At 35.3% G+C, this 27,729-nt stretch overlaps 2 protein-coding genes and 1 non-coding gene across 3 annotated transcripts in view; 2 read left to right on the top strand and 1 right to left on the bottom strand.

The window, feature by feature from the left end:
• LOC137398469 (small ribosomal subunit protein uS13) overlaps positions 1-27,729 on the top strand; it is a 334,967-nt gene that overhangs the window by 286,383 nt on the left and 20,855 nt on the right. The window lies entirely within an intron of this gene.
• Positions 10,840-27,729, bottom strand: part of LOC137398458 (vacuolar protein sorting-associated protein 52 homolog) — a 30,374-nt gene continuing 13,484 nt past the window's right edge. The window contains exons 9-17 of the mRNA XM_068084572.1: positions 24,567-24,699; positions 23,859-23,919; positions 23,144-23,274; positions 18,963-19,118; positions 17,491-17,609; positions 14,954-15,154; positions 13,515-13,641; positions 11,898-12,075; positions 10,840-11,182 (exon numbers count right to left, since the gene is read on the bottom strand). Coding sequence (XP_067940673.1) covers positions 10,917-11,182; positions 11,898-12,075; positions 13,515-13,641; positions 14,954-15,154; positions 17,491-17,609; positions 18,963-19,118; positions 23,144-23,274; positions 23,859-23,919; positions 24,567-24,699 — 1,372 coding nt within the window. The 3' untranslated portion in view covers positions 10,840-10,916. The remainder of the gene's footprint in view (positions 11,183-11,897; positions 12,076-13,514; positions 13,642-14,953; positions 15,155-17,490; positions 17,610-18,962; positions 19,119-23,143; positions 23,275-23,858; positions 23,920-24,566; positions 24,700-27,729) is intronic.
• On the top strand, positions 21,649-21,730 carry Trnas-cga (transfer RNA serine (anticodon CGA)). The gene has a single exon. It is a non-coding gene; the product is annotated as a tRNA-Ser (tRNA).

Genomic DNA, 27,729 nt, shown 5'->3' with positions numbered 1-27,729 from the left:
GTATTTTGATGTTCACTGAACATGTTTTTTATACTTCAAGCAGTTGGTTATCGTAGCCTATAAACGCTAGCTCAGACCTAACGTTACAATTTTTTATTGGTGCATTTCAAAGGTGTACACTAAAAACATTATCAATGCTAATAACATGCAGATTTTTTTGCCTGCTCATTATTAAATGTTACAAGTAGTTGTAACAGATAGGTAAAGATTCTGGCGCAATTGAAGCTGTTTGTGAAACCTCAGATCTGTTTTTCTGTAACTGAGGCTGTTGGAAACCAAAATTTGTTTTTAATATGATTCATTTCATGAGTCCGGGTTTATTTGAACTAAAGTAACTTTTATAGTGAAAATGTTGCATTTTGGAACAAAAGTTTATTTACCCCTAAGCTTAAACGAAAGCTTTTAAATCTCAGTTGCTGATAATGTTTGAACCATTAAAATAAAAAATGCAACAAATATATTTTGCAGTCTTCTGGAAATTTCATAAAACTAAACGACTGTGGCAACCTGTCACGATGTAAAATAATTAATGCTGTAGACTCTTTCCTTAAACTGGTAAAGAGAAGGTATGAAGTACATATTTCACCAAAGACCTACAATTATCACAGAACACCACTTAGATCATGCATGGGCAACCTTTGTTCACATGTGGGCCAGATTATGTTTTCCAAGACTGGCCATGGGCCAGGAGTCCTATTTATAGAATTTCAATATATGTATACATATATACTTATAAGTTCATATATACTATGCAAATAAACATATATTAAACTACTGATTTTTTTTATTCATTTGTCTAATACTTTACATGGAAAGGGTAAGGAAACAGAAGTTGCAAAAGCTAAAAATATTTATTAAAAACAATTTATGGAAACACAGTTTATTAATCTTATAATTACAAATGAGAAAAAAATATTGAAGCACACAGTTTATTAGTCTTGTAATTACGAATGAGAAAAATTGTAATAAAACCTTATTCTAATGGGAAATTTAGGCTTGGTGTTTCTTCACCAGTGTCTCAATCTTTGGTGAAATGCTGGATGCGGCTACTCTAAGGTTATTTTCAAGGTGATTATCAGTCAGCCTTGTTTTTGTTTTTGATTTTGTGTGTTTCATTTTCGTAAACAGCTGCTCACATGCTCGTATGTAAGTACTCCCAAATAGTGACATTTTCTTTCTTGCAAAGTCTGTGATCCTGGGGAATGCTTCTTTACATAGATTTTTATAAAAATCCAGTAACGAATAATCTCTCATTCCTCGTCTTAGGTCTTCATTTCCTTGGAGTTCAATCAGTTCCATCTGCAATTCTTCGGGAGCCTCTTCAACATTAACATCAAATGGTGAAGAGAGACAAATGTAGATTAGCTTTTTGTGATTTGAAATCTTGAAATCTACTAATGAATTCTTTGTGAATTAACACAAGCTCATCAGCATAGGAAGTACAATCTGCTTTGCAATGTTTTGCCAATGTAGGAAAATGGAAAGTATTACCACTTCTCAGCGGTTTTTCCCACAGTTGAATTCTGTTTTGAAATGACCTGATATGACTGTACAACCGATGAACAAATTTGTCCTTTCCTTGCAGTTTTAAATTCAACTCGTTCAGATATGAAGTAAAGTCAACAAGAAAAGCGAGATCCTGTACCCAGCCATCATCACTTAATTCAGTGATAGACTTGCCTTTCATTTCCATAAATGTGAAAATTTCACTCCTCAAATCATAAAATCGTTTTAACATTTTTCCTTTGCTCAACCATTGCACCTCACAGTAGTAAACCAGATCTCCATGTTCTGCCTCGATATCTTCAAGGAGTTCTTTAAACTGGCGGTGGTTTAACGCTCGAGATTTTATAAAATTAATACTTGAAACTACTTTAGACATCACGTGCTCAAATTTGAGGGACTTGAGGGACTTGGTGAATGATGCAGTGAAACACATAAAAATCTTTTGTGTCTATGTTCATAGAAGTTAACTCCTTAATTTTAGAAGTTAAGCCAACTTTACTACCAACCACTGCTGGTGCACCATCTGTTGATATACCATGAAGTTTATCAAAATGAAGATTAAATTTAGCCATTAATATTTTCAGTTCTTGGAAAATATCCTCTCTAGTAGTAGTGTCTTTCATTGCTTGAAGACCAAGCATCTCTTCTGTGATGTTGAAATCGGCATCAACTCCACGTACAAAAACTGCAAGTTGGGCTATATTTGCCACGTCAGTACTTTCATCAATAGCCAAGGAAAAATACTTAAATTTTGAAGCAAGTTCTTTCAAGCCTGTTTCTATATTGGTAGCAAGTTCGTCAATCCGTCTTGTTACAGCTCTACAAGACAAACTAATGTTATCAATTTCTTTTTTTTTACCTGGACACAAAATATCAACTACTGCTTGTAGACACTCTTTCACAAATTCGCCATCGGAATAATTTTTCGAATGTTTTGCGATCTTCTCACTAACAATGTAACTAGCACGAATAACATTGTCGGCATCATGACGTTTCTTGACAAAAGTTGTCTGCTGCTCTTTCAATTCTTTCATCAGTTTTTCGACTTTTTGTTTTCTACGTTCACCTTGAAAACTATCATACACAGACGAGTGTTTGGAAATGTAGTGTCTTTTCACATTATATTCTTTCATGACAGAAACTGACTCTGAACACAATAAACACATCGGTTTTTCTTTGATTTGTGTGAAAAAATAGTCATTGACCCACTTTTCCTTGAACACTCGAAATTCGTTATCCACTTTCCTCTTTTTTGATGACGACATTTTGAGTTCGATGCGTTCAACAAATTTGAATGAAAAAAAAATGTATCAGCAACTTAGATTGGTTTCTTTGTGGAAAACTGGTAGAGATGTGATCTCGGTTAGAAGTGAAATTTCGCGCTAATTCGTCCTTGACTGCTGAAAACGTCATGTTGACGCCAGGATATGGATGCTAAAGGATGATTTTTATTTATTTATGATTATCTCTCGTGAATGCAGAGATTGATGAGATTCTCATAGAGGGAGTTTTATTGTCATTAAGGAAAATTTTATTTTTGAGATCATTCTTTTTTACTTTCTAAATTTAAGAATAAAAATTATATTTATCAAAAGTCTCCGCGGGCCGGATGAAAAGCCTTCGCGGACCGGATTTGGCCCGCGGGCCGTAGGTTGCCCATGCATGACTTAGATTGTTTAGATGGACAAAGTAAACAGCATGTTGACTGACGCTCTACACAGAAACTGTTGTAATTTTTACTCAACTGATCGCTTTTTATCTATGTTAACGAGTCAACGAGTTATACGAGTCAACTTCATCCTTAATAAAGTATTCAATCTTCAGCAAGTAAAGTTAAATGCAACTGAGTGCCCTGTATGTTTTTCTCATTAGTACTATGGTAAGTTTTCAGTGATAAACAAAAGCAAGGTATGAACAGGCGTTATAGAGTTTCTCTTTTTGATTTAATACAAAGTTGAAGCTGCCACACTAGTTAATTTTGGAACAAAGTAGCCAACTACTTAGGCTGAAATCAACAAAGTGCAACCACCAGCTAGGTTTGGGTTGTAGGGTACGCTTGTTGCTTTCAGGTGAGATGAGTTTACCGAATCGCCATGGTAACAGGTTTTCTAAAAAACATTTGATATATAGACAAAAAATTTCAGACTCAGTAACAAGAGAACTAAAATCTAAAAGAGCCTAAGCAGTACAGCTTCGAAGCTAAGTCACTACATCCATTAGGCAGGTAGTTTTATAACACTTGGCAACTATGATAACCTCCCATTAGATTCCATAATGTAAGACATTTAATATGTTAGCATATTTTTTAAAATTGGTTGGGTGGAGGCATGAAATATTTAACATAAAGTATAAAATGGTTCGTAACAACAACTTAAATTATTTTGATGTACTATATGAATATGAATTGAGGTATTAAGAAACACATTAATTATGTACGTATGTCGATGTATGACTATACTTACAACTAAATCTAGATGATGACTAGTTCTCACAAAGGTAAAACTAGTTCATCTTCTTAAAAGTTGACTTGCAACAAAATTCACATTACACTTACTGGGTATCAAAAGATTCACCATGTTTTACTCTGTTGTGTTGTAGGTGCCAAATGTGTGAAAAAGTGACTACAAGCTCTTAAAAGCTCAAAAACGAAAAGCCGCCGTAGATTGGAATCTCTTTATTTCGATGACGTAGCCATGAAATTTGGTTATTGTCTTGTCACGTATGTTCTCACATGAATTGAAAGGCCAATAAAAAGCTCAATATAAAACTTATCGTAGCACTAGTTTATGACAAACACTTCGAGTTTTACCGATTACCCCGTACCAAATATAGATGCCCGCTACTTTACAGTTTAGTTTCCGCCTGGTCTAATTGGCAAGTCGTAATCTGATCATGTGACCCAATACTTCACAAATAATTTTTGCAACACTTTTCAAATATCACAGGTGACCAACAGGCTCGTCATGATTATCAGACAATGATATGTACTCCTTCGACATAAGGCTAAACAATTAAATGAATTTTTACTGCAAGTTATAAGATATCACTGCTAAAAGTGACAGCATTTACAATGACGATTTTTGTCAACTGTTCGTTTTTTAGCTTTTAAGAACTTGTAATCACATTCCCACATATTTGGCACCTACAACACAACTGAGTAAGACATGGTGAATCTTTTGATATCAAATAATTGTAATGTGAATTTTGTTGCAAGTCAACATTTAAAGAGCGACTATACAATTTGCACTGCGCAAAACAATGTAGATCTGGCAGAATGCCAATACCTTCCCGTCTGATGCAAGGGACTCCTGAAGCCACATCTTGATAAAGGCAACTGCTGTATTGTGGTGAGTTCAGTTGTACATTTCCTCTCCCTCCATTATCTCACCATAAAGACCATTGACATTGTACAACAAATTGCTACTTATCTAAGGCTATGACTACACTGAGTTTTCTATTTCATGTTATCTTTTTATCAATTTCAACATTTTTTTCATGCCCTTTTATTTATAACAAGCAATAAAAAATAATGCTTGACTCAATTAGTCAAACAGTTCGTTACTTGTATAGATGAGAGCAGGTTAGGTTGATTAGCCATGATAAGAACATAGATGAACACAGGAAGGAAATCGTCTGCACCTGGCACTAACTTTGTATGAGCCATCCTCAGAAGTCCCATTAGTGTTCACACACTGTGAATCTGTGATATACTTTTACAAAGGTTCCATAGTCTTGAAACACATTTATTGAATATGGTAAAGAATTATGTACATAACTTGAAGCTCCCAACTCAAATATCACTCTAAGGCATTGCTAGGAGTTACTGTAGGTTTAAGTTTACAAAACAAGAAGGGAAAGAATACAAAGGCTAGTAATCTAAAGTAACAGTTATAATATTAATCGCAAGCAATGGTAGTGCTTTGAAACCCAACTACCCACCCTTTCTCTCGTAATATATTACAACCCAAGAGAACTGACTCTAAAATGATAGCTCACTTGCACTTTTTCGTCTGGAGTCTCCTTCTCTCTCTTTTGATAAGATGCACCCATAACTTCTCTATTAATCTATATATATATAAATCTTAAAATCTGTCGTTTGGTGTGCCAGCTATAGTTATTAAAATTTAGGAAAGAAATATCAGCTTGGTTCTGGATTTGATCTCGGAACCTCATGCTTGCCAGGCGATATCCTTACCAATTGAGCTACGTGAAACATAATGATTCACTAGGCGATATAACTTGTTACGTCGGCTAAAATACGCATAGCACTTTGGAATACACGACGCTCTAAAGCTTGCTATCACGGCTTTTATTAGTAAATTTAGCAATAGGATAGTAGTGTACTCAAGTTAATCATTGGTAGTGTGCCAGGCTAATGGCATGTGACATGCAACTACATTTTCTACTACTGTTTATAAGCTGTTTTTAATACCCGTGCAACGCCGGAATTTCGATAGTTATTGAATAATTGTGAACAGTCTGGGCATTCCTTTTCAATTATGATTGACCACTCAACACTATTCTTTAACTGCGATGAACTAATCAAGACTCATCTTCACCTGTGATTGGGTGTCACCATTTAAACTAAATTGGCTAATTTTTCCAGGTAGATATTGTCCACTCGTGTGTTGCAATTGGCATTTGGAAACATTGACTTCTAAACCTTTTAGATGACTCCTTTTTGCCTGGCCAGCCAAAAATTAAAGTTCTCTTTCACAAGCTCAGATACAATTTTACCAATATTTGTAATTAGTACTTTTAATGGCTGATATTCAGTTCTAAAGTTGAACTGAAAGAGCTGACCTACACACCTTCATGGGTTTCATGAACTTAAAAGAGGAAGTTGATTGTGACTAACCAGTGGTGCTTCATGCTTGGCAGTCCACATCCCATTTCGGTCAAGTATGGCATAGAGAAAAGATTGGAGCTCTTCCAACTCCTGGCATGCATTAAGCCATAACTATTTTAGCATCTCAGCAGACAAGTTATTCTCATTATGATTTGTAATTTTCCCATTATATATTTCTACTAGCTGTGCTACCCGACGTTGCCCGGGTATTAAAATTCAGCTTACAAATAATGAGAGGTAATGAGAGTTGCCTGCCACTTGCTACAAGCCTAGCACATTGCCAATAGATAATTTGAGTAAGCTTACTAATAAGAGCTATCCTTCTCATAACGTTATGCCATCACTTTGCCCCGTGACCAAAGGCGGTAGCCCATGTGCTTTTATATAGCGACATATATTGCCTAGCGAATCTATCAAGCTCGTGTGGTTTAGTTAGTAAAGTGTCAGACTAGTGAATGGGAGGTGTCAAGATCAAATCTTCTGTTTTAGGGATTCTTTATTCCAAGATTTTAATAGCTATAGATAGACATATACAACGAACAACATTAGGAAATGTATAATTATACAGATTCTTCATTTTTCTTGTTAACCCTATCAGCAGCAAGAATGATTCCCTAAAAACCTCTTGCAGCATTGGTACTTGCATCAACAATAATCTCACCTCTGACACCAATGAAAGCTAGTTTTTCAACTTGCCCACAGCTTATCAATGATAAAAATCCTGCTCACTATGGATCCCATCGTAAATAAGAACATTCTAACATATTTAAACACTGGTGTCAGAACTTTAGTTCTCTGGTAATCTAGTAGACCAATTGGCAGCATGAATTAAAATTTTCGGTTTTCCTTTTAACGATAGTGCATCATTTGCCAAATCATGTACGTCTGCTGAACTATGCACATCTGCTCACCCATGTAAATTTACTGAATGATCAAAGTAAATACTTGCTATTGGTAGATGCAACTTCAAACCTTAGCATACTAATAACAACTATATCAGGAGAAATGACTGCGCCTATCGCACCAATAGCATTGCTGCCAATGTGGATTATCTTTTAGATATACCTTTTCAAATTATTTTAACTAATTAAAAAACGACTAATTTCAAGCTTCAGTCATTACAATTAAATCTGTACTACAATAGTAAAACTAATAATTGTAATAAAATTTATGTTCACTTCTCACTCGTAGAAATTGAGGAAAATCCATTGATCAAAGCTCATCTCTAACTCTCAGAAACAAAGCTTCGAATTGTTGGCTCGGCGTACTTATGCTTTTTAAAAACATTTATTCATTTTTAAAATTACACTCGCAATCTATCTAACTCCCAAATTGAAAGCGTTCAGTAGATACGCTTTAGAACGACATCTATAAATGACATACATTTATTAGATCTGTTTTATTGATTACAGGATGTTTATGGGATTCCACCAGTGAAGCAGTTGCGTCAGTCTGGAATGTGTCATAAATGGGAAAGAAAGACATGAATTTGTGCTGCACAAACCATGATATGTTTTGTTTGAGTTTGCTGCAGTAGATTAATTTGTTCTATTTCATCCTATTTTGTCCTATTATTTGTCCTACAAATTTGATGAATGTTTTTAATAAAAACTACAAGATCAAAAATTTTTGGTTTGTAAAGATTATATAATAAAATAATATTGTCGAAGATAATGCAAAACCCGATTTGCAGAGCATATTGAATACATCATACCCGTTGTCACCTGTGCTGAAATCTTGTCTAATAGATGGATTTATAAAGTGTAATCAGAGCTGTATTGACAGTTAAATTTGCATAGCTCGACTCAATTCCAACGAACCAAATATTAAAAGCTCAAACGATTTAATGCTCCACGCGAGTAAGTGAAAACAGGTGAGTCCACAAACCGCCAACCAGGCACAAAAATGGCTTTATTAACCTTTTGCCAGGATCGGTGAATTGATCTAAAAAAAATTGACATTTTGCGTTCACTATTTCGATCAACTCATAAAACCATTTGTTTTGTACTTAAATCAACTAATCAAATGTGACCAGTAAATTCTTTTCTACAAATTGATACTAATAATGACTGGATAACATAGACTATACATGACTTTTTAGGGATGCAGTTGGTTTCGCCATATATTCGAATATATTCTTTTCAAAGATGCGGATTGCTTAGTTTATTTATTAACTAGTTTCCAGAGTGGTGTGGGTAGCAACTGAGAACTTCGCTGATACAAAGACCATGATGAAAAGTTAACTCGATGACCTAATTACCGTAGACTGACAGAATCGTAGTCGGTACTCAGATATTTACACAGCATTTAGAGGAAACTAATATGACAATCTTTTAATTTCTTTTATTTGGGGCGTTTGAGACATTTATAATAATGTATTTGTAACTAGATTTAAAATTTTATCCTAGGAATCATGAGCAAATACACTAGAAATTCCACTGTCATACAGCCCACGACCAAAGTAATAATGGAAAAAAGAAAGGGTACTGTTGGTTGTTGAAAAAGTAGTTCTCAGCAGGAATCGACAGAGTATAATGTAAATGAGACTTGTTTGAGATGATATAAAATAAATTTGAGGGAGCACGACTCTAAAAAGGCGCAACAGAAATAACAGAAATGTAACAGAAATAAATATTAATCAAATAAATAATTAACTATCTCAAACTTATGTTTTACAATAATAAAATAAATATTAATTCAAGCTGTAGACCTAAACTACTGTACGTAATCTAAATAACAGCAGCAATAATGAAATATGTTTATTATATCTCTTATTATATTGAAATGCAATATTAAAAGTAAATGGCAAACTGCCGTGTAATACACAATTTGAAAGTTGGTTGTTGGTTAAAATAAATATTAATTCAAGCGGTAGACCTAAACTACTGTACGTAATTTAACTAACAACAGCAATAATGAAATATGTTTATTATAGCTCTGAAATGCAATATTACAAGTAAAATATATTGTAATATACAGTTTGAAAGTTGGTTGTGGTGAATGCAGAACAGTTTTGACAACGATATGTAACAGAAATAAATATTAATAAAATAAATATTTAACTATCTCAAACTTATGTTTTAAAATAATAAAATAAATATTAATTCAAGCTGTAGACCTAACCTACTGTACGTAATTTAACTAACAACAACAATGCCAACAATAAAGAAATATGTTTATTATATCTCTGAAATGCAATATTAAAAGTTAAACGGCAAACTGATGTGTAATATACAGTTTGAAAGTTGGTTGTGATGAATGTAGAATGGTTTTGACAGCGATATGTAACAGAGAGCAAGCGTTGGCATTTACGCGTCTGGAAGTTTCATGCAAACTGGAGTGAAATAAAGAAATATTCTTGTCATAAAAGGGCGTTGTAGTAATGCTCTTACCTTGTAGATAGGATGTAAAGAAATCTGGCTGATGTTCTAGATAATTTGAAAAACCTTCGGTAATTGGACAAAAACGTAGGCTGATAAACTGTGTACCACATTTTCATACCTGTAAATCGGTCTACGCCTCAAACAGTACACAGTAAACAGTTCTACTATCTGTCGCACGGCTTTATTGGCGTTTCGTAGGTCGGTCGAAACTATTAATAAACCAAGCTGTTCAAGCGTTTTGTGGCAATTTGTGGCAAGACTTTATCGTTCTATTCTCTGTCGCTCGGCGTTTCAATTTCCGGTCTTAACATTTATTAAACGAAGCTTTTCAAGCGTTTTGTGACGATTTTCGTCCTAATAAATCTGTCTACTTATGTATAATCCGATCAGATGGGTTAGTTTTAGGAATTTGCGGTAACCTTTCAAAGGCCTGGTAACATATTTAAATAGGTTTATATGCGTTTTGTATCATTATTATACTTAAATGACTTCACTGAAAAATAGTTAAATTTGTTGATAGGATTTCGTTGCAAGGGTTTGGTGACGGCCGTTAACGGATAATTTTTCAGGAGTTGTGTGCACATGTGCATTTATCATAATTCTCCCAATCAATCGCTTCACTCTTGTTTGGCCGTGGGAAAATAAAATATATGCCAATAGAGCCGCGTAGGACTACATTTTTATCAAAATAGCCGATGTGAATATGAGAGATAGAGACGGACTGTCTCACTGCATTCATTATTTTGGGCAAGTCTGGGCACATCTTTTTTCTGAGCGTTTTTACTGTGATCAATTTTTGTTGATTTCAATCTTCAAATATCTCGACAATGAGATCGCCTGCAACAACAAACAACATATAAACTGATAGAAAAAAATCAATACTTTCTGTTAAAATCAAATGAACTTTGACGCAATCCCATCTTTATGTTGTAGGAGTGTCGACTGTACTCTATACTACGCGAGTGAGCCCATAAGGAGGAGACGAATCTTAATCAATCTTAACATAAATTATAACATAAAATAGAACCGCTACTGTATAAATTTTCCATCACTCTGATGTCACACTTTTATTATAAGGCTGAGCCTATTAAGAGAGTCCAAAATATTTTATCACTTTATTATAATAATAAAAAGGAACTTAATAAATATTTCAAATTTAATAAAACCACCAAAGTCAATTAGAAACTAAACTTATGTTTTTTAACTTCCACCATAATATTATGAATATTAATAAGCTCATTTTTGATTGGCCAGTTTCTGAAAGGTGCCTGCGACATGACCTTCTGAAGACGATGGTAGAACTGAATAAGCTGAGTGAGCGCTGCCTGCAGGATCTGCGTACCGGACTTGAAGTTGGTGAAGCTTCTCATTACGTCAGCATTTATATTATCTATAGCTCTCTTCCAGTCAGCGTTGAAACCCCTGATCAGCTGATTAATCTTCTCTACAAGTAAAGATAAACTAGCATAGACATAGAGACATAACTATCAGTTATAAAAAAACACATCACAATGTATAGTCCTAAACATATACACTTACCTTTTTTATGTACATAGACAAAACCACGAGATAAAAAAATATGTGTTAAAACTGATAGAGTTAGATTTAGGATGCTGAATGCAAAAGGCAACATACACACTTTATTCACAAAAGAATAAAAAAAGTAAAATGAAATAATTTTCAACCGTAATTAAATTTAGGTTAAAAAGAATAAATTTAAAGGTACTGCTTTAAAGAAATGCTTTAATGACATATTTAACAAAAAAGCAATGTCTGTTCAAATCAGGGTTACAACTACAATAAATTGTTGCCCACAGCAAGATTAGAACCGATGATATCCCACTTGCTAGACCAACACTTCAACAACTGAGCTGATCGACTGCCTACTGACATTTCAGGATAATTGCAAAGATACTTATTCCCTTTGCTTTGCCAGCACTTATGACGATCGCCTATGGTACACTAATAATACTACTAAAGTATTATTTATATAACATTCACTAAACAGAGACTATCCGTGGTTAGCCAAAGGGCCGGTTGCCTGCACTATTTAGCTTCATTCTCACACTTTAGTTAAACATAAACGAAACCAGATCAGTTGGAAAGCAACCTGACAAAACTGTAGACTGAGAGTACATCTGTACACTGAGGATACATACGCTCATGCTGGGCGTAGTCACTAGCGCTATTCTGTTCTAGCCGAGACTCCGCCTCCTTAACAAAGGCCATGATTCCTCCAAAGTAAGGAGCGAGAACCTCCTCTATGTACTCTTGGGTGCGGGAGGTAAGCAGTGATTTGAATGCATCCATATGGTGACTTTCTGAAGACGTGTGCTCCTGTTGACAAAAAGAAATAGTGACAAGACTTATATACCGAGATTCTTTTGTTTAACCAAAAATTGAAAAAAGGAAAACTCACGCAGATCAATTTGTCAGATCATTAAGTGATGCCTTATTAATCAGCTAGTGTTGGGTTCATCTTCAAATCAAAATATGCAACAACTTAGAAACCTAATCAATGAGTTATTCACATAATCCAAAATAATAGATCTTCCAAGTCTGGAAAGGCTGTTTATTACCAAATCTTACAAGAGAAAGCAACTCCAAAAATGCATCACTCATGAGCGCATCACTGTTACATGGGTTTTAGTCCTTAATCTATTCACCGGGACTTTAAATTTAAATTATTAAAATTAAATATTTGGTAAAACTTTATATTTGCCAATGGGACATATACGTTATATTATATTCGTTAAGGGCACTGCACGTTGTAAATTTTGAACACACGGTCTGTGAAAAATATTTTGATTCCATAAAGCAGACTACAAATGTCTTGCAGAAAAAGCTTGGAGAGTTTTTTGGTTATTTTGTCACTATGACTATGAGTAACAAGTGAAGGTTGTTACGAGTTGAATGAATTATCCTATCTTATTATAGTTTACAAAGTTATGATTGCTGCTTAATAATATAATCAGTCTCTGCAGTACTATTGCTGCATATAAATAATCACTAGCCCAAGGTGTGGCGTTGCACAGGTATTAATACAGCTTATAAACTGTGGCAGATAATGTAGTTGCCATTGGCTAGTATATAGCTAAATGTACTAACAATAACCGTGAGAAAAAGCTTTAGTGACGTTGTGTGTAACGCAGAGTTGCAATGTGTATTTTAACCAAGGTAATGACTTATATTGCCCAATGAATCCATTGCATTATGTGTAGCTTAATAGGTTAGCGTGTTGCCTTGTAAATGAATGGTTTTGGAAACGAATCTTCAGCGATAAAGATTATTTTCTCTAAATTTTCGACGCTATAACTGAACAGACACCGAACAACGATAGACGACAAACTTTGGAATTTATATTTAGATTACAAGTGCATTCATCTACAATTAGTGAACCCTCGATACCTGTAACACATCTGACATGACTGGTCTTCGTGAAGAAAAAATTGCGATAAAAAAATTAATTTTTTGCAAAGCTAAACTAAGCTCAGCGTCGGCTGCAAACATATTCTCTAATGGCTCAAAGCAGACAGATAAACGTTTCTTTTTGTTTAGGTATAATACTAATATGTTAGGCTAATTAATTATATTCACTAATCAGCAACGTTTTGTACAAAACCTACCAAAGCCTCACCCCGCAACCCTTGGCTACACACAAATGCTGTGCCGAGCTGCGTTGCACAAAGAAGTAAATTATGTAACACGACGTACAGCAAAACTCAATTTAACTAAGCATTAGCCAGAGCTTCTAAGAGTCTGGAGATGGCACTCACCGCCACAACGGATATTATCATATCGTAATTGTTGATAAGGAATACGAGCTGGTCCTTCCTATGAGAGAATTCAGCAGCCATCTTCAGCAGCCATGTTTGCATCTCAAGTTCCAGCTGCGACAACAACCTATGGAATGGAAGTGAGCCATGATGAGGTCTTAAAATGGCTCCAGATTGAGGATAGGATGTCCTTATTGTTACTGTAGAAAGATGGACATACGTGACTGTTCAGTAGCCATGGGGATAAAAAGACTACCAACAGTGACACACATACAACTAGTTGTTAAACTAAAACATTTCATTTATCCATAGTTTTTTTGACGTCATCACGATGTTTGCACATGCGCTCGTCTATAAAAAAGCCGCCATCTTTGTAGAAACCGATAGTCATTCTCTTTATTAATAGTATTTTTTGGTGTTGTTTTGATACTAAAAAAAAAAATTTGCAAAAAAAAGCATTGTTTCCAATAATTAATTGCAGAAGCTTCGTGTTTTTAACAATAAATGTTCTCCATAAAGATGGCAGACAACGATAGAATGACGTCACAAAAAAATGAAGGATAGAGAATGTTTTTGGTTTTGTTCAGCTATAAAAATTTGTGATACCATAGAGCTAACTTCATTGAGAACATCTTGATTAGACATCATGATATAATTTTACCAAAATGATGTTGGAGCAAACGATTCAGCAACACAGCACAAACCTGATCAGACACTGAAAAAGAGTATACCGTAAAACCTCTAATTGAACACCACGTCTATTTAAATGCCACTACAGAAAAGGGCTGAAAAATAGAGCGCCACCCTTTAAATGAACGTCACATCTACTATGCATCCCGCATAGCTTAATGAGTTTGCTTGTCGCGTTATGAATGGGAAGTTCCAAGATCCAATCTTCTGCAATACGAATTTTTCATTTCTAGATTACAATCGCTTTAGCTGGACAGCCACCAAACATTGAAAGACGACGACAAACTTTAAGACTTATGTATCTAGATAAAACAACACTGGAAAGTCTGGCAAAAACACTGAAATGAACTGTATACATCTTACTCCCCTACTCTGTTGACAGCTGGAGTCGAATAGACGCAACTAAAATACTCATAGAATTCCGAAGAAAAGCCAAAGAGTACACTCAACTCTACTCGGTGTCCTCTGGCTCTACTAAAATAGCTCGAGCTCCAAAAACCTGTTTGAATTGCGATGAAAATTTTGCTCAAAACTTTTGGTTGAGCTCCAAATTGTTAGAATAAGGAGATTGATCGATCACTGAAGTACCACTGTATCACATTGGTATGGGAAAAAAATCCCACAAATGCTTATGGATAAGCAGAGGGAAAGAAAATGTAAAAAATTATGTAAAACACAAAATAATTGCTATCTGTACAATTATTCTCACACAAGCCTGTTCAAATCAATATAAGAGATCAAGAACATACCGGACAGCCTGGTCATTCTCCCCCTCCTCATTAAGAGCCATAATAGCGGCACAGAGCTCAGCGTAACGTCTGCTTATGAAATGTGGCTGAAGGTCGACCTGCCCGAGACGGCTCACATCACACGTCTGTATTGAATGTATGTGCTGGTAGAAGACGAACTCAAACCTCGGCTGAAGTAAGTTCTGCACTGCATCCAAATACCTAACAAAGATTTTAAAAGAAAGAGAGGGTACACCTGGGAGACGAAGGTATTATTTTAATAGAAAGAGAGGGTTCACCTGGGAGACGAAGGTATTATTTTAACAGAAAGAGAGGGTACATCTGGGAGACGAGAATATTACACCAACAATGGTTTAAACATTAGCTGTTTTACTAGTTCTGACTTTTGACGGATGTGGCAGCTTGCCAAATGCAATAAAAAGTAACTTTCAACAATCTCGAATAATTTGGAATAATTAATTTTTCAGACACCTAAAACAAATATTTAAGAAAACAGTAACCTTAACTGATTCTTCAAATAGTTCAATATAAAAACATAAAATACAAATACATGTGCAGGTGATCATATCAAGCTTCTTATCAATACAGTCCTATGAGCTTTTTACAAGCACCTAAACGCTACTCTTTGTAAGGCTCTAGAAGTCACTTTGATTAGAATTCAATATATAACTCCAATAATTTTGATGCCATAGTACAAAATTTAGTGTGACTCCCTTGTTCTCTGTTCACCATAGCCAAAGATTTTTGTATGGGTCCTGTGTTCTCCATAACCCAAAATTTTCATATGGGTGCCCTGTTTTCCATAACCCAAAATTAGTGTGGCTTCCTTGTTCTCTGTTCACCATAGCCAAAAATTTAGTGTGGGACTCTTTTTATCTTTGTCTCTTAGTCCAAGTTCCGCACTGTTCTCTGTTTATCTCAGTCTAAATTTTCCACAACTGGCTAAATGAATAAGCTATAAGCCTTTGTATTTGTAAGAACTTGATCTGCGAACAAAAGGTTAAGGGTTTGCTTCTAAAAAAACACATGTGGTGACAGGAAGAGGCCATCTTAAATTGATCCATCATCCAATCATGAAACATACAAATGGTTTTTAGTTATGTTATGTTTTTAGTTCAAGGCTATAGACTTCCTTCTATGAAGAGACGAGTGATGATTCCACTTTAAAAAATCTTTAAAAATCGATAAATAATTCGGTACAGTTGACCCTTGTTGAAATAGAGTTAAAATAGACTCATAGGGATGGTGAGCAGTCTTGTTTAGCCAATTGCCCAGTTTATATGATGTGCTTATGTAAACTGTAGGTCCACATAAATAAATATATATATATATATATATATATACATATATTACATACACTGTACATAACTGTATACATATACTGTATATATATATATATGAAAATTGCATTAATGAAACCTTTATACATTGCACTATTTTCTGAACACTATACTACACCGAATATACTTTGAAATTTAAAGCTAAAATGCAAAAGAATAAATAATTATTTACCTTACGTGAATGACCTCATTTATGACCCATGAAAACACAATAAAAAATAAAGTCCAAATTAGGCTAAACAAAAAATATTAACTCAAAAAGAAAATCGCTATTCAAAGCCAAATATTTCCTGACTTGGCTAAACTGGGTTTTTTTTAATTCAAGAATATACCTGCAGTAGGTCAGTGATGTCGCCTCAGAAACGAGGTGAAAAAGGAAATAAAGTTTTTGTTTGTAGGGCTTATCAGTTGCATACTAAAGTACACTATCTGACTCAAGGTACTTATTACAACATATCAATTTGATAAGAACCCAAGGAAGCTCTTATAGATAATGCTCTCAAGGCTTACTCGTAACTAAGAACATGTCATTAACTTTTGATTAGAGAGGTTTGTGTAATATCGTATGTAATTAAATGGAGGAATATGACTACAACAAATAGAACTTCAAAATGTTGGTACATACGTGAGCACATAATTTCATACGTAATAGGCCTATATATCCACTTGATCAACTCTATGCAAACTCGCTCTCAATAATTTCTTCAAAAGTATTACATAGGTGAACACTGCTCAAAGATTTTCTCGGACAGCAATGACTAAACTTAACTCGACTTACCTTTTTGCCCAGAATAATTGCAAAGAATGAATATCTATCCTTTATAAAATAAACTGGCAGTTATACAACTCATTTCAATTCAACCTGCTAAACTATCAACCAACCTCAATACATTAGAAACTCATTTATCTGGTTTCAAACCTGAAACTAAATTGATGAATAGATCTAGTTACACTTGTGAATAACCGACCACCCGCTACCTGCTTCCCACAAAAATGATGCAACTTCAATACCTGCAGACGTCGAAATGCAATTTTAACCGAAACACGTTTAAATCTAAACTTTAAAATATTTTCCTGCCAGAAATTGTTACCAAAATTTTTTTGTAAAACTTACATTTTCTAATTTTTAAACATGTGATCGCGTGGGAAAATCTTTTTGACAAAAAAACGAGATGAAAGAGAGAAAACCAGACTTACTTGACTAAAACAGGCACCCTCCTTTCACTTGCCATGATCTGGTACTTGTTTATAATCTGCACGCATATAAATAGTGAGATAGAGTCGTATGTCTCTTTCACATGTAGATCAATCTCCTTCTGCAAGGGAAATAAAAAACACAATTTCCAGATAGTTTGACAGCATGACACTGCTATTAATATAACTAGTACACTCAGAAGTCCAATGCATCGTGAGAGATCGCCTGAGTAATCGGTATATGGAGAACTATATTATACATATATAATCATTATATTATACAATATACATGTGTGTATATATATATATATATATAAGTTGCTTTAGTAAATAGTACCAAAGAACACTTTACTACGTTTCACTAAATATACTCTCCGTGTAGTTACAATAGCCTGGTTCCCATATCAGCTACGAGACTCTGGCAATAATCTTGTGCAGCAAAACACTTGCGACGCAAGCCTGGGCGGCTTAGGCTATGTTCAAATAAAGCTGCATCCTTAATGATCGCATGAAAAATGGTCACTTGCCATGCCATTTTGAAAACGTTGACCTTCACTTGTACCCTAGTAGGACCTTCACTTGTATATCGGGAAAGTTTTGCCTGATGCCCCTTGCGAAAGTTGAACAGCGCTGAACTCTTGCATTGACCACCGGCAACTATCAATGGTACTTGACACATAGGTTCCCAGTTCACTGCCAATAGCCCTGCGATCTTACCACCAGCGCTCGCAGCGTCTATGAGAACCAGGCTTTACGCATGCATAAAGTCACAAGTCTTGCTGATAAGTTATTGAATGGCAAAACACCATCTATTGGTTCGCACTTAATCTACAAATCTTTAGGATCAATGACCTCAACACATTAGCTAACATCTGAGTGTGAGACCTCAATCTCCATAACGATGAGAGGTCTGTCAGTGTAATAATCTATCTACTTTCATGCAGTCAGATGTCTTATTCTGACATACAAGTTGTCCTCACTAAAGCACAGACTCGCTTAACTACACCTTGAGAGTTACAGCAATTAAAAACTGTCAAAAATATGACTCGCTAACGTAAAAGCTTCATAGAAACAGACCAAATGGTACACAAAAATGTTGGTTACAAAAAAAGTGAAGTAAATAAAACATACATAACATATACCGCAATGTACTATATAGTAACCTAACATTTGTTTACAGCTTGACATGCAAAAGTGAAAGTTAAATAAAAAAGAACAAGTTAAAATTTAATGTACTTGTTTAGTTTACACTTGTTATTATAAAGCCGATATTAAAGAAAGAATGTGAAGAAGTACATCACAGTGTAAATAGCCATAAAGTAGTCACTACCATCAAAATGCTTATCAACAGAGGATCTAAGGGGAGAGGGCTTACTTAAGGCAGAATTGCTTATTGATTGAGTTTTCAGAACATGCCCCTAGTTGTCAAGCAAGGCAACTTGTACAGTAAAACTCCGAGAAGATGAGTGACTAACCAGAATTATGTCGAGTGTTTTGCCGAGAACAGCATTGAACATCTCGGCAGCGGCAGCGCCACTAAGCATGAAGAACTCTGCTATAAAGAGGTACTCTCTACAGGCATTATCTAGCAAGGTGAACTGAAGACTCCTGAAGAGCTGCTCATATGAAAACTACAAAAGATGAATATCTGGTCAGTAACTTTAGTTTCTCCAACGACTGACAAATAGCAAAGGACATGAGTGTGCGACAAAAGGTTTAGAAACTACCTTAATTAGCCCAGATTATCTATATATCTATTTATATATTTCTCAATATTGGTGTGTATGTGTGTCTCCCCAGCTATAGCTATTAAAATATTGGAATAAAGAATCCGTACAGCACCAGATTTGATCTCAATACTTCCCGGTTGCCAGTTACACACCTTACTAACTAAACCACGCGACTTTGATAGATTTGCTAGGCAATATATGTCACTATATCGGCTCAAATAGGCTACTGCTTTCGGTCACGACACAAAGCGATGGCTCAACGTCATAAGGGTAGCTCTTATTAGTAAGCTTACTCAAATTATCCATTGGCAATGTGCCAGGCTTATAGCGAGTAGCAGGCAACTCTGGTTACCTCTTATTGCTTATAAACTGATTTTAAAACTCGGGCAACGCCGAGTAGCACAGCATATTAATATAAAATTTACAAGTGCCACTAGTTGATCGCCATCTAGAAATATTAAACCTTTTGCTTAGCGGTCTCCTTAAAAATAAGTTCTAGTAGGTTTTGTCAGAAATATTGATATTTTTCTATCATTTGCGATTGTTTTTGATGTTTCAGATGATCTGACTGTTGTTTTAAGATTAAAAACTTGATCACGGTCAAAAAGCTCAGAAGAACAATACGCGATAAAATGACATCACTAGTTGATACCGTTACTATAGTTGATATCAGTTATTGCATTCAAGTTATGCGTCTTTTTTCTGTCGGTCTCTTCGCAACTAGAGACGCCATAATCATATTTTCATTCGATCTGAGCATTTTAATGGTGATCAAGGTTGTCAATTTTAGTCTGTACACATCCTAGCGGTCAGATCACCTCAAACATAAAAAACAATCGCAAATGACTTTTGTAAGTTTATCTTTAAAAACAAGTTCTTTTCAAATAAAATAACCAATTTCGGTTAAGAAAAAGCTATCCTTCGTTTTTTCGTGACGTCATTTTATCGTTGTCGGCCATCTTTATAGACTATTTTATCGTTAAAAACACGAAGCTTTTGCAATGAATTTTTGAAAACAATGCTCTTGTTTGCAATTTTTTTATTATAGTAACAAAATAAAACCTAAAAGAACTAGTAAATAAAAGAAAAACGATCGTTTTCTACAAATATGGCGGCTTTTTCGTGAACGAGCGCATGTGCAAACGACTTGATGACGTAAAAAAACGATGGATTTTATAAAACAAGCCGATTCATCATCAAGGTTAGGCCATCAGCTGGATGTCAGCCATATGAGCATCACAAAAGTGGCGGAGCTTAATGACTCATATATAAAGATGAGGTTCATCCAAGGACACCCGAGTAGCAGCATTCACGTTTTACACTTCTGTCATGATTGTATTTATGCACACAGATATATGAAATCTCAATGTTTGTCTTCCATCGGACTAACTATAGTGATTTAAATTTTGGAATGAAAAATGCACTTCTTGCTGGAGTTGAACTCACAAAGATTGCAACCACAAGTTTGTAGACAATCGTCCAACCACACAGCTACGCCATTCATACTATTTCGACACTCTTACCATATACTGCATACCCCTTCACACAGATATATCAGATATAAAGCTATAATTACTTATAATTGTTAATATAAGTTGACTGGTTGGCAACAAGCTCTAAGTTTTCTAGTCGAGCCCGTAAACTGGCCAGAATGTGAGTTTTCTTTACACTACACTCCAAAACCTAAATCATGAAACACAAAAAAAAGACTACCACGTTACCACCAAAGTTCCAGATCATACATCAAATACCTGAAAGAACATTCATTTTAATTTTCAAAAATTCACTTTCGCAAAAAGATAATTTTGAAATTTTAATAGTTGATTCCTGCAAGACCGCTCTTTTTAATTTTCAAAAGATGATTCTGACCAAATAAAACAAGCTCAGTTAATCTTATTGAGACAACAATCAATGAATGAATTGATATGACATACAATCATACATAGATATAAAAACAAAACATCATTTATAAATTCAATAATGTATAATTATAACAATATACTGAAGTTTGGTAGAAAGAAAATATGAAGTTTGAAGAAAAAAGGTGAGGCACCATCCCTTCAAGCTAGCTTTTTAACTATCCAATATTTTTCATGATTGACTAGACCAAGCAACACTCTACGAATTTCTATCAAGTGTTGCGCTCTATCGCGAGAACAACAACACATAAGTCATTAAAATATGATTAGCAAAGATGTGCACAGAGATGAAATTCAAAGATTTTGCAAACCCATGATAACTAACATGAAAACATTACCTGAAAAAGGTTGTACCTTTAAAAGCTAAGCCAATATAGAAAGATCCAACATTTAAAGGTACAATATTCTGACGATGAGATAAGACTAAAGGGAAACCTTGCTAGTTATGTTATAACGAACTGATTGTGAATTTGGCGGATGATGGTACCCAAAGTTAAGTGGTTGCATTGTAAGCTGTGATGGCCGAGTGGTTAAGGCGTTGGACTCGAAATCCAATGGGATCTTCCCGCTTAGGTTCAAATCCTACTCACAGCGAAATAACTTTTTATATTAGTTATTGCAGAACAATTGATGAAATTGGGAACTTTTTTGCCTGGTTCTGATTTTGCACTACCGCGGGCGTGCGTTAATAATGCACTTTGTTATGAGTTTAAATGCAAAATTAAAATCCTTCTCTCCATTTGAATTGTTCAAAGAACATAACCTATTGACCAGTCACCTACTGACCTAATACCTACTGAATTCTTTCACATCCCCAGGCATATAGCCTTTGACCTTGCGCTCAACCTGTGAGTAAGAAAGCATGAACTGCAATGTTAATATGCATTACTGAGTGAAACTCAACTTGATTGGATTAAACCAGAAATAAATGTGAAAGTTTGGATACTAAAAATGGCTAATGGATGACATCAGTGTACAACCGTGGGCGATTAAGCACGATTACGTTCATGATCAATAAAACTTTCAATTCACGTGAGAACATACGTGACAAGACGATAACCAAATTTCGTGGTTACGTCATCGAAATAAAGAGATTCCAATCTACCGCGGCTTTCGTTTTTGAGCTTTTAAGAGCTTGTAATCACATTTCCACATATTTGGCACTTACAATACAACAGAGTAAGACATGGTGAATATTTTGATACCAAATAACTGTAATGTGAATTTTGTTGCAAGTCAACCTTTAAAATAATATTATTTCATTTTGGAAAACTTTACTAAACTTGATTGTGATAAATTTTTTAATTTAAGATAGTTCTATTCAAAAAAGATATTTTATTTAAAATAAATTCTTTATGATTTAAAATTGAAAACAAAACTATTTTAAAAAATGGCGCATGTATATTAACCAGCTATAATCCTAAAAAATGGCTCACTGGGTAACGACAAAGTAATCAAACAAAAATACATTGTGATACACTTTGGCAAAACAAAGCTTGTTAATAATCAAGGAAAACAATTACACAATTTCCATACAGCGAGAGCGTGTCGACAGGGTCCCCTATAGCCCTGTATTCCCATCATGGAAACAGCTGTATCACTCTAACTTTACCATGGTTCAGCATTGCTATTTGGAAATGAAACTCGTGTGCATATCTTTGTGTATTTGCATATCATAATGCGCTATCTTTGTGTCCTGGAAACTTGCACTTATATGCGGTGCAGTACGCAAAGCTGCAGACTAGCTTTAGTGTATGATAAATAACGACAATTAAAAGTAGCAATTTTCTGTTTTGATCATCTATGGCTTGTTTTGTCCTTGACCTCTTAAGGAAACAACTGTGACATGAAGAATTGCACAATCATCACTCTACTATATCGCCCTATGAAAATATGAGCTACTTCTTGGCCAAGCTAAACAGGCGTCATTACAGTATCGCTGTAAAAAAGCTTAGCGAACGAATGAGAATAAATGAGGCTACAAAAAAGGACGGTTCTAACTCTCACCTTTCTATCATCTTTGCTGGCAGTGTGAGGCACAACAGCAGGTGCCTCCAACTCATAGGTGAGCACGCTGCCTCTAGTACCAAGGGTGAATGTAGAAGACTTCTGTTTGACTGAAGGTTTGGAGAAGAAACGTACACCTCGGTCAAGGATGAACACGTAACAAGTTAGATTCTATAGGTAAGTCATGTGAATTGATACATACCAAAAAGCTTACTTTTCTAGCTATAAACAAGTTGTCAAAGCTCGCCTCGTCTTTTATTTGGACTCTCAGATTTTACGGGAGCGACTTAATCAGTAAAATTGGCAAAAAAAACTTGTTTGTCTGAGCATGGTCAATGATCTGTTACCATGGAAACACTAGTTCTAGACTAGTCTACTAGTTCCAGACTAATTTGGTGAGTTGGTTCATCATTATTTTTTAAACGACTCATACTTCATCTAACCATTAGCTATTCGTGTCAACCACTAAACCAGTGACTAGAATTGTTCTAGACCACCCAAAGAGATACTTGCTTTTTCTAGACCACCCAAACGGTGACTAGCCTTCTTTAGACCAACCTAAAACAGGACAGTGGCGCATCTTGTTAAGACCCGCTAAGTCCTGAATAGTTGTCAAACTAGCCGGTTACTCGAAAAAATATTATCTAAATTTTTGTAAACACCTGTCAGGTGTAGAGACTAAAAAGATTCCGAAGTCTACAAACCAAAAGGATATCTTTATTGCGACTAGAATCATCGACTCCTAGTAAATCATCCTTGCCGGCTACTTTCTCGACCTGCAACAGTAATGCGAGTTGGTAAGACAAAACTATCCCAAGATGATAGTCTATGATTTGCTAAAACTTTGATGACATAACAGACAGTTTTTATTAATATAAATAATATGCGTCTGAGAAAAGAAGCATTTAGTAGAGAATATACCGACAAAAGAGACAATTAATGGAAGTGTGCCGTCTTGGTCTGATCATGTTGTGAGCCTGGTTATTCACTATGTTTCCATGACAAAAATTCGTTTTCGGACAAAAATAGATATTTTTCAATATAATGTACTCCCTTTTTCTGAAGACCTACCAACTCCTTTTAATAGCTGTGGTATTGGCCACTGGTCTGTGTACATCATGCTGACTAGTCTGTGTACACCGTGCTCACCAGTCTGTGTACATCATACAGACTAGTCTGTGTACATTACGCTCGCTAGCCTGTGTGCATCATACAGACTCGCTGTATAATTGGTCTTCTAATTTTTTTGTTGATGTTATTTTAAGGAGAGAGTGGAAAAAAGGACACAAAGAGGAGAGAGAGTAGAAAGAGGAACATACAACTGAGCCAACCCGCAATCTCCAACATTTTTGTGTCGATGTTATCTTAGGGAAAGTAGAAAGAGGAGAGAGAGAGTCAAATGAGAGAATAGTACTGAACCAACCTGCAATCTCATCAGTTTAGTTGAGTAAGCTTTAAAATAGCTGAGGTAGACTTTAGCCATAGTGTCTATGTATTCGTCTCTAATCTCTCTAGCCACCTGCGGAGCTTGGCACGCTATGAACTCAAAGTAGAACCTACAAAAACCTTCCAAGATGTGAGCTCTACCACCAATGATTTGATAATGAAGTATTATGGCTACATTCTTTGTTCAAAGCAAGGAAAGCTACACATTTTAGCAAAGGAGATTTTACTGAAAACGAGACGTATTGATATTCAGCTACATAATTTTATGTCATTCCTGATAGACTTAGCTGCTGTAATAGTGAACTGTCTAACAGTGTGTATTGCATTTGCTGAACCTTAGTAAGATGACTGTTTTTCAGTACGCAGGCTAGTATCCATGTGTTTTCATGTATGTGGCAAAAGGTAGAGGCGAAAGAAAAAGGAGGCGAAAGAAAGAGGAGGCGAAAGAGAGAACGCGCGAAAGAGAGAGCAGGCGAAAGAGAGAGCGAGCGAAAGAGAGCGGAAGAAAGAGCAGATGGAAAAGGAAGCGAGAGGAAAGAGAGAGCGGACAAAAGCAAGAGCGGGTGAAAGAGAAAGTGGGTGAAGGAGAGAGCGGGCAAAAGAAAAAGTTGGCAAAAAAGAAAGCGGTTAAAAGAGAGAACAAGTGAAAGACAGCAGGTGAAAGAAGAGTGGGCCAATCAGAGAGCAGGCTAAAGAGAGAGATCTTTCCCCCATTTCTCCAGAATGAGACAAAAATGAGCGGGCACAAAAAAGAGCGGATGAAAAAGAATGGGCGCGAAAGAGAGTGGGCGAAAAAGAGAGTGGGCAAAAAAGAGAGCGGACGAAAGAAAGAGCGGGCGAAAAAGATAGCGGACGAAAGAGTGAATGGAGAAGTTGAGCAGGTGAAAGAGAGAGTTGGCGAAAGTGAAAGTCATTCAAGGCTAAATGCCCTTTCTGTCAGTCTTTTAGAAACTTGAACCCACCTGCATGCAACCCAGAGCATTACACCGCAGCAACCAGGTCTGAAGTTGATCATGTGATCAGCTATTCTCTTTCAATTTTCACACTGAAAATTGATTAGGTCAATTTTGTAATAATTTTACGTTGACCATCTGTATAGATGGTCCTTGCTTGACATTTTTCACTATCTCCGTAGTTTATGTTTGAGACCATTTGAGTTTGTCTGCTGCATCCTGCGGTTGCCAAAAATTTTCTGAGAATTTTTAATTTCAATCTTCTGTTCACAGGTCAGGCATTTTAAATCACCAAGCTAAAGATGCTCCTTTTACTTCAATTTATGCCATACTCCAAAACTGAACAAAACTCATAATTTTAAAAACAATTTCACTTGACGAAAGTGGTTCCTAATGGTCAACCGCTGATGCGGAAAGCTTTGTGGTAATAGCTAAATGATGAGAGATAGCTATATGACAAGACCAACCATCTAGCTACAGTAAATTGTAACTAGCTAACAAAATTGCTGCCAGCTCACTGCATAGATGGGCTTAATGAGAAAAACATGTCAACCATTTTTATCATCAAATTAAAACTACTTAGGCTGAGTATTACTACAGATTCACGCTTCTTAAAGAAAAAAATCGTAAAACTAAAATCTAGCTTGCCTTTGGTTGGAAGCTAATCTCTACATGTAATATAAATGCCAATGCAACGCTAATATTAAAATAGTAATAATAATGTTATAATAATAATAATATCAAAGTAGGAATCGTAGTAACAAAATACAACATAAACAGCACCGGTAACAAAAGACACTATGAATATGATAAATACATTGTGAAATTTGTGTGAAGAACTCGGTATTATTAAAATTGCAGTAATCTAAATAAAATTTGGTACAGCTACGTACATCTCTAGTTTTTTATTATCTGTTTTAAGTTTGGCATTTTTGGCCTCACGTTCTCTATAACTTTTAGCTGACCTTATTACAACCTTTTTCAAACTAATTCGACAAAAAAAAGGGAGATTTTCAAATTTGAATTTTGGAGAGACATGTTGATGTGGTAAAAATGCCATATCAGGAAGCAAAAAAATTTGTAAGGCTTTGACGCCGTAGCTCCAGGTCAACTGTACAAATATTTAAATCATCGCAAGTTAGGTTAAATTTTATCAACTGGGCTGTGTCTTTTCATCAGTGCAATAAAACTGCCCTGTGATAAAAAAGAAGGTGCTGAAAAGCCTTGTTGGTCTTTGCCTTTTTTGATTTTGCCCAAATTTGAAGCTGTTATCAACGAAAAGACAATCCGATCAATAAGTATTCATTTGTCTCATTAGGGTGCTTACAATTTGAAAATGGAGCTTTCTACACTTTTCTCAAAATATGATCCAAAAAATCTCGTCTATTAATTGCTCATCAAAAAATGCTTTACATTTATAAAACCCCGCAGGTCTTTGCACTTTAACAATACTACTTGAAAGGAGCAAAGGTCAAGCATTACAAAGAGCAGACAACTTCATTAAAATTAACAGTACCTGTTTCCAGCCAATCAGCACTCACAAGCACAAATAGTTGCGCAGCTAAATAGTAACAAGTGATTGATATGGGGATTTGCATAAGAATGATCATCAAATTAACGCTTAAAACTATAACAGATTGAAAATAAAAAAAGAAAATAAAAGAAAATAAAAACTGCTTGAATTTGACTAAAGCTCTCTTTGGCCGCAGAGAAATAACTCAAAGCTTTAGAAATATGTATAAGCTTAAAATATTGTCGATGATATACTCCGTGTCAGTTGTGCTAGGCTCAAATTTTGCTCTCCATGAATTTTTTAGGAATGACTGTCAAATTCAATCTCTTTTTATTCTAGTCATCAGTGGAATATTTATTGAAAAAGTAAATCATATGTATTAGTTTCTAATATTAACAGAAAATCTTGTGACAACCATGATCAGACAATTCCGAATTGATCCAAAAATCATTATTGTAATTAATGAGTCTCTATGATGTGCTATCTACAATTAAGCACATTCATGTAAGAAAAATTGCTCTTACAAGAGGGAATAACTCAACTCCAACCTGCATGGCAAAACCGCTAGTTTTGACACACAGAATGAATTTGACTTGTTCCCATTTGCAAGAGTGAGAACAAGTCAAATCTCTAGTTTTGCCACACAAAATTCAATTGATCAGCATTAAATAAGA

The sequence above is a fragment of the Watersipora subatra genome, chromosome 6 (genome assembly GCF_963576615.1).
Source record: "Watersipora subatra chromosome 6, tzWatSuba1.1, whole genome shotgun sequence".
Classification (NCBI taxonomy): domain Eukaryota; kingdom Metazoa; phylum Bryozoa; class Gymnolaemata; order Cheilostomatida; family Watersiporidae; genus Watersipora; species Watersipora subatra.
The sequence above is the reverse complement of the archived record's forward strand: the minus strand, read 5'-3'. Positions and strand labels throughout refer to the sequence as shown.